Source organism: Galendromus occidentalis, unplaced genomic scaffold (genome assembly GCF_000255335.2).
Source record: "Galendromus occidentalis unplaced genomic scaffold, Mocc_1.1 scf7180000075744, whole genome shotgun sequence".
In the NCBI taxonomy this organism is placed as follows: domain Eukaryota; kingdom Metazoa; phylum Arthropoda; class Arachnida; order Mesostigmata; family Phytoseiidae; genus Galendromus; species Galendromus occidentalis.
In genome coordinates this window covers 60,582-67,567 of record NW_003803734.1, presented here as the reverse complement: position 1 = coordinate 67,567, position 6,986 = coordinate 60,582, and the positions used below count along the sequence as shown (strand labels likewise).

General features: G+C 53.2%; 1 protein-coding gene across 1 annotated transcript; it reads left to right on the top strand.

Moving 5' to 3' along the window:
* The first annotated feature begins 5,184 nt into the window (after positions 1 to 5,184).
* Aptx (aprataxin) lies at positions 5,185 to 6,250 on the top strand. Its single transcript, XM_003738014.1, has one exon. It carries the CDS (start codon positions 5,229 to 5,231, stop codon positions 5,853 to 5,855), a length of 627 nt encoding a protein of 208 aa, XP_003738062.1. The 5' UTR covers positions 5,185 to 5,228; the 3' UTR covers positions 5,856 to 6,250.
* Positions 6,251 to 6,986: the final 736 nt, after the last annotated feature.

Genomic DNA, 6,986 nt, shown 5'->3' with positions numbered 1-6,986 from the left:
GAGATTTCCGCGCTTTCAAGACCCCGGGATAGGGACAATTTCCGACGCATTTTGTGACTAGAGGGTCGAGCCCTTCTCGCATCCGCTGACATCTTTCTATGGTGTGGGGAGCTTGGTCTCGATCTTCCCGCTAGGCTTCCTGAGGACTCTTCGGATGATCGCCTGCGTCTCGGAAGTCACCAGGGGTCACATGGAAAATGAATACGGAGTCAACAGGTGTCCAGAATGAAGTCGTCGCTCGCCTATCGGCTTCGTCCAAATGCATCTTCAGAGATGCGAAAGTTCCCCTCACAATCGGTATCATGGTTGGGCTTTCTCGTCACTCTGGAGCGGGTGATTGATCTCGAGTTCGGATTTTCCCGAGCGTGAGGATCTACTGAACGCTTGGAAAATCGAGCCTATCATCCGCTCCGACTAAAGTCGCCTCGTTGAGGTTTCCACACGAGTTTATCGGAGCAACGCTTGTCTGCACGGATATGCCTCCGAGTTTCGCCTCGATGCGACACCCTTGAAACGATGAGCGGCCCGCCGACCGTAATTCATTGACGTCGGCGGCCCGGAACCGAATCGAGCAAGTTCAATTCGAGTGCTTGGAAGAGTGGAGCACTATCTTATTAGTATTAGTTCGGGCGTCAGATTTTCGACGAATCGAACAGCCGATGCTCAGTGGGCTGTCTGCTTTATATTGTTGCTTTTTCGCACTTGAATGATCGTCGGGCGTCGGAGCTCAATGATACAGAAGTGCGCGAATGATTCGACCGCAAGCCGACGTCCTCACGACAGATGCCGGCGATAGCAGCACCTCAGCTTGAGGGAAGTGTCACGAGCTCGTGGCTGCGACGCGCCGGACTGAACTGACGTGTATCACCGAGGATCATCGCATGGCGCAACGTGCCACCGCGGTCCCAATACTGCGTGCAGTCGACATCGCCTATGTGAAAACTGAGGGTGGGTGCGGGGACTGCTAGAGTTAGAGAAAAGTCCCCGAAGTTCGCGCCTCCAACCCGAGGTGAGTCGATTGCTCAGACCTATCGTGAGACCGGGCAGGACAATCTTTCGGGGACGCCTCGCACGGCTCGAGTCTCGACGAATTGAGAGGTCCGCGAAAATCCAAGTGACTATCGTTTGGATATATACCGAGAGTAAGCTCTCGATTACTTCGGCGTAACCTTGGATGTGGTGGATATTATCGCTCATCAGCTCATCGAGCACTCCCGATGCGTGCTGATTCATCACTGCTTGTGTCGGTGTTCTTCCCTCGCTAAGAAAGTTCATTGGACCGACTCGCTCGAGCTTGCGCTCGCTGCAGAACTCTTGAGGGAACCGTCGAGGACCCTGATCCGAAAAGATTAAATTTGTGATCCCGAATTATTGAAAGTTGTGGGAGAGTAGGCCAAAGCTAGCATGACTCCGAGTTGCCGGCAATCTTCCCGGCCGAATTTCCGCCCGGGCTCAATGAGCTTTGATCTCGGAGCGTCCCATCTCATCGCGATCGATTCGGTGAATAACCGCTCCGCTGCAGGTCCATTCTGCCGCAGACCGTTTTGACGCAGAACAGTCGGCTGGATCCAATGAAAGAATAGCACCTTTGTTGGAAAAAAGGGGAAGGGGGTAGAAGAATTCTCCTGCCTCAAGGGGACAATTGCGCCCTCGGCGAGACTCGCCAAGCGAAGAGAGAGTTTATCCTGTTCGTGCGGGCGATCGCGTGGGGAACTATGGTACAGCGCCGACGCCGTTCGTTCCTTCGTATGGTGAACGATTCCTCGAGCCGCTCTGCTCTATGCAGTTGGAGGAGAGCAGGGAGTTCATTACCATGGTCAATTCCTTCGTCAATGAGCTGGGGGATGATCGCATCGGCTATGGCACCGGACCCGGATCTCTGGTCAAGACGTCTGAGAGAACATTTCTGAGCCTTCGCAACAAAATTTCCAGAGGGGGTTAAGCGAGGAGCATCAAACTGCGGAACAGTAGAGGAGCTTCCAGGGACTCATAGGGGCGTATATAGAACTCGGGGTTCTTGACGATGAAACTCCGTAAGAGCGTGTGCATGAATACAGAACAGGAATAGACGGCCTTGAATGTGCGGGCGCGGAAGTCGAGGCTAGAGGACATCGGATCTCCTAGATCACGGGTCATGACGCCTGTTGGCAGTATCTGCCCTTCGAGATGTCCAGGGTGGCCATTTTCAAGCACGATGGTCTCTTCCGGCGGAAGCTGCATTAGGTTTCTCGCGCCCCATAGCGAAAATATGTATGTGGCCAATTTTAGGCGCAGGCATGCATCGGTGCTAGGCAACGCCTAGTAGAATTTGATGTCATCAGCTTATGAGAGATCTTTGACACCGTCAGGTACTTCATTACCGATATCGAGAACGAACATCTAACATAGGATGGTGGGAAGGGAGCTTCCCTGTGGGACGCCAGAGGTAGTAGGATAACTCAGAGCATCGTCGATTTAGACCTCGAGACCCCAGCTCCCCAGATATGATTTGATGAGGTTTAGCGTAGCAGGGTGGTCCTCTAGAACGGAGAGTTCCCGCAAAAGAAGGGCATGAACATCTTTTGTCGGAGGCAGCTCCTTTGTCGAAAAACACGGCATGGGAGGGTGTCTTCGAGTTGGGATAGCTCTCCCCACGTCGGTCATGATCAGTAGTTGCGGGCACGTGGAGCGGCCGCTGACGAAGCTGTGCTGGTTTGGGTTAAAGAGACCGTTCGCTACAAGATGGTGGGAGAGTTGCGCAGCGCGGATCTTCTTCCGTGCACAGGGACCATGAACACAATTGATCCCTGCGCAATATGACGGTAGCTCCCGGGCACGGACCCGTTGCCTGGTATTGGTATTTACGAATCCATCCGCGGAGGGTCGAATACAGCAGCGGAACGTTCCGCGAAAGCCTGTACGTGGCCCAATCGAATGAGGTTACAGCGTATAGAGCAGCGGAGAAAGATATTCTCCATGGAATCAGTATCCGAAGTGTTGTGTGAGGACCAGTCGATTTGTGGCAAATCCAGTTCACCAACGACGATGCGGGGGTGATCTACCGCAGTACAGTGGTCGATCAGGGAGCAGTTATGAAATATTCAGTGTTTCCTCTCACTCGATGAGTCAAATGGCGACGTATTCCAGACCAATATGACTGACGAAAACTGGTGAGTCCACTAGTTCGAGGGAACGATTCAGAGATCAAGAGAACCGTCGAAGCTCAAGGGGGGGGGGAACTTCCTCACTTGAGAACTGGGAGAGCGGCGACATTTGAACGTTCGCGCAAGACGTCCACTTGCGGTAGATGCGCGTAGAGCCGAACAAAACGACGGTCCTGTGCTATTTTATGCATATCGGCCAGGATACGTGCGGTCGACAATCGATTTCGAGTCGCGCGGCGAAGTTATCCCTCCCAATCTGACCTGATTCTTCGTCTTTTCGCAGCTCAAGTTCATAGATTCACTTGCGCTCAGGTCCTACTTTGCGCACGTACCAATATCGGGGGTACCGGAAGCGATTGGTAAATTCAATCTTCCTCCTTGACTTCCTCTACCACTGCATTTCTATCTCTCTTACGCCCCCCCCCCCCCGCATCGAAACACTCGGATATTGTCCTAGATGCCCTATTCCAAGATGCCAGCCGCCAGACACTTCCGCTGCTCACACGCGGCGGAGCGGTCCGCGGGGCGAAACGGTCCCGCGGCGAAACGTGTTTTTTAAGTCGTTTAATCGATTCTCGTTGAGTCGAGCAAAAATACATAGATACAGAACGGTCTCGATACGACGACGCTCATCGGGACAACTGAGCATTCGGTAGTTCAGTGGGGGAGATATTTACGTACAAACACAATCCTGGATAGCGGACCCGTTCCTGATCACGGTGCTCCGAGTGATCCTGGCGATATCCGTGCTTATCGCCAGCGGGCTCGTTCTCGGCGTCCAAGGCCGAGAACGTAGATCTTCCTTGAGCGCTGATCACTTATCATGGCGTTTCGTGACACTGCCTCGATTCGAATTCGGAAGCAGCGACCGAGACGTGTTTTGGCGGGAGGGACGTCCTAGAACTGCCCTCGGCAAAAGTCGTCAGTCTCCGCTGCGGACAGTGCTCAACCGAGACTGACAGGAATTCCGCTTCCCTTGCGACATTCTCCAAGACAAGAATATGTCTCCTCATCGCATGATCCGAAATCAGGGGGAGAATCAAGGGTTGGATCCATCCCTCTTCCACCAAGCCTAACATTTCCGAAGATATATGTACCTAGATTGGAAACTCGATAATACGAGAATTCATCTTTCGGTTGGAGTCGTGAAACCGGCCCGACGGGTCGCGCCAACCGACGCGCGAGTCGAGAAGAGCGCTCACCCGAGCTTCGTCATGGTAAATCCCAGACAACACGTCTTTCCGCGCGTGTCTGACATTGAAGAGTCAGCGCCGTCAGCGCGCCCCAGGCCCGGCGACGACAGTGTTGCTCTTGTCTACTGCGTGATTCCCCCCGTACAGGATATAGCGAGGGAGAGGAAGTGCGGCGACGGATATTCCGAGGAAGACGGCTCCCTTCAGCTTGATTGAATCTCTACTGCTATTCAAGTCAGCCCAGAGAACTCTGCCAGCTGACGATTGGCAACGGCATGGCGTGCGTCAGCCCGTGACCTCATCTGGGAGATCCGAATCGGGCTCGAAGCACTCGAAATGTTGAGCCTCCCGTGCGGGAGCCGCTTCTGAAGTCCCCGAACTCCGCTCCTACGTCTGCCGCGTCGAACACCGCGTGTCCTTCGAAGACAGCCTAAATGGCTCCGGATGAAATTTCCATCTGCCTGGCCGTGTCTTGCTATGGAGAGCATGACTGATCGCGCATGGATCATCCCCATCATTTGTTCTTCGGGTCTTTGGTGGAAACCTCTGCTTCTCCTCGGAGTTGAATTCAACTACCTACATTCGCTGTCTCTTTGACTTTTAGTTTTGGACTGATTAGAGATTAGAGCATAGAGCGATTGTGCTGCTGATTCCCAATACTCTACTGAGCCGTCGACAGCAGTCCATGGCAAGCGGTACATTCGCTCGCTCTCGAAGAGCTGACTTTCATTCCTTGCTCCGACAAACATTTCGGTGAGGGATTCATCGAGTCTTTCCTATTACACCGAAGTATGCTGACTAAACGACGTGACGTCGATGTCATTCTCGCTGAAGACCATTCCATCGTTACAGACTTCACCATTGCTCGCGCTCCTTGGGACTATCCCACTTCATGAGCGGCCACATGAAGCGATCGATGGCATCACAAGAATACCAAGGCGAGGTCGCATCGCCAGCAAAGGCCAAGCGGCCTCACAAAGGTCTCCGGGAGGCCATGAAGGATGAGGAAGTCCAAGTTCATGTCGATGATCTTTGTGTGGCCATATTGGACAAATACCCAAAAGCTCGCCATCACTTTCTGGTACTTCCTCGGGAAGATATTCCTGGCCTCCATGACTTGACGGCGGCGCACGTCGGTTTGCTCCGCCACCTCGAATCGGTCGGTTACAGCATCATAGAGAAGAGAGGCCTCGACAAGGGAGATTTCCGACTTGGATACCACGCCATACCTTCGATGATCCAACTCCACCTCCACGTCATCTCTCAAGATTTCGTGTCCCCGCGGCTCGAAACTCAGCGACATTGGAATAGTTTCACGACGGACTTCTTCGTCGAAAGCTTTAAATTTATCGACGATATTGCTAAGAATGGGAAATTCACCCTTCTGAACAGGGAGCAAGCGATGGATTTATTGTCGACAGAGCTGAGATGCCACAAGTGTAATTTCGAGCCCTCGAACATCCCAGATTTGAAACAGCATCTCGAGAGGAACATTCACGAGTTCACCGAGGGAGAATGATCTCGTGCCAATGCACTTCCGACGAAGCTTGTCGCCTGATCTTCGCCCCTTCTCCTTATGTCGCCGGGAGTAAGACCTCGCAGCGTTCACGCCATGCGAGGTCCTCGCTTTGGTTGGCGAACTCTCTCACTCAGGGAATCTTAAATGGCGAGGGCTCGAGCGAACGCCTTATATCAGACCACTCTCGCTGGCATGCGATGTGGTGCATGAGCTACTTCACTCTTCTTGGCTCTCGTGAACGAACCGGCAGATCGCATGGAGATGAATTCTTTGAAAACAAATTGAAGTTTGAATATGAAGTTGACGAGTACGTGACGATTAATGGACCTTGTGAGTTTATTCTGCACTGGTGTCTCGGATCGGACTCGAAATATACTCGAGATCTCTCGCGGGAGGAGTCTCAAGATCCGCGTTTGGCTCCATCCCTCGTAGCGAAAAAGCCCTGGACTGAAACAAAGAGGGCAAAATCTTAGAGAATTTCCCGAGGAGAGTTCCTGAGAAAGTATTCAATTACCCCAATCTCATTGAGAAGTAGATCACTTGAATATCTGTCTCGCGCTCACTTCTTTTCAGGAGCGACTTATCGTCCTTTGCGTCTGGATAGACATCTCTGGCATCAGACTTCTGAAGCGATCCGTCCATTCCGGGCAATTCATTGCCGCGCCGTTGTCCATCAGTTGGCGGTCGGACTGCTGGTTTGATAGCATCTACAGGTTTCTCCTGGAATTTTTTCGATGCTCCCGCTTCGGATGCTCCGAGCGGCGGTGCTCCCAAGGGCCGTTTTGGGAGTTTCCGCTTGCTCTCGGCTCCCGACTTCATCAATCCATTCACGGGGGTCAGCGGTGGCGGCCGGGACGATTCCCCAATGCTCGGACCCTGCCCCGCTACTTTTTCCAGCGGCTTCCCACCCAGTGGTTCCTCCTCCGCGGCGCTGAGCGCAGCGAACTCCGAGATCGACCCTGATTGAGGTTTAGCGGCTCTCATCTGGTCGGATCCTGGCGGTCGTTCATCTGTTTTCATTCCAGCTGTAGCCCTCTGCCCGACCAGCAACTCCTCCGTGGGTGTTGCGACCGAAGACTTCCCCAGCGAGGCTGGAGGCGAGCTTACGAACTTACTCAGTACGTCAGACCC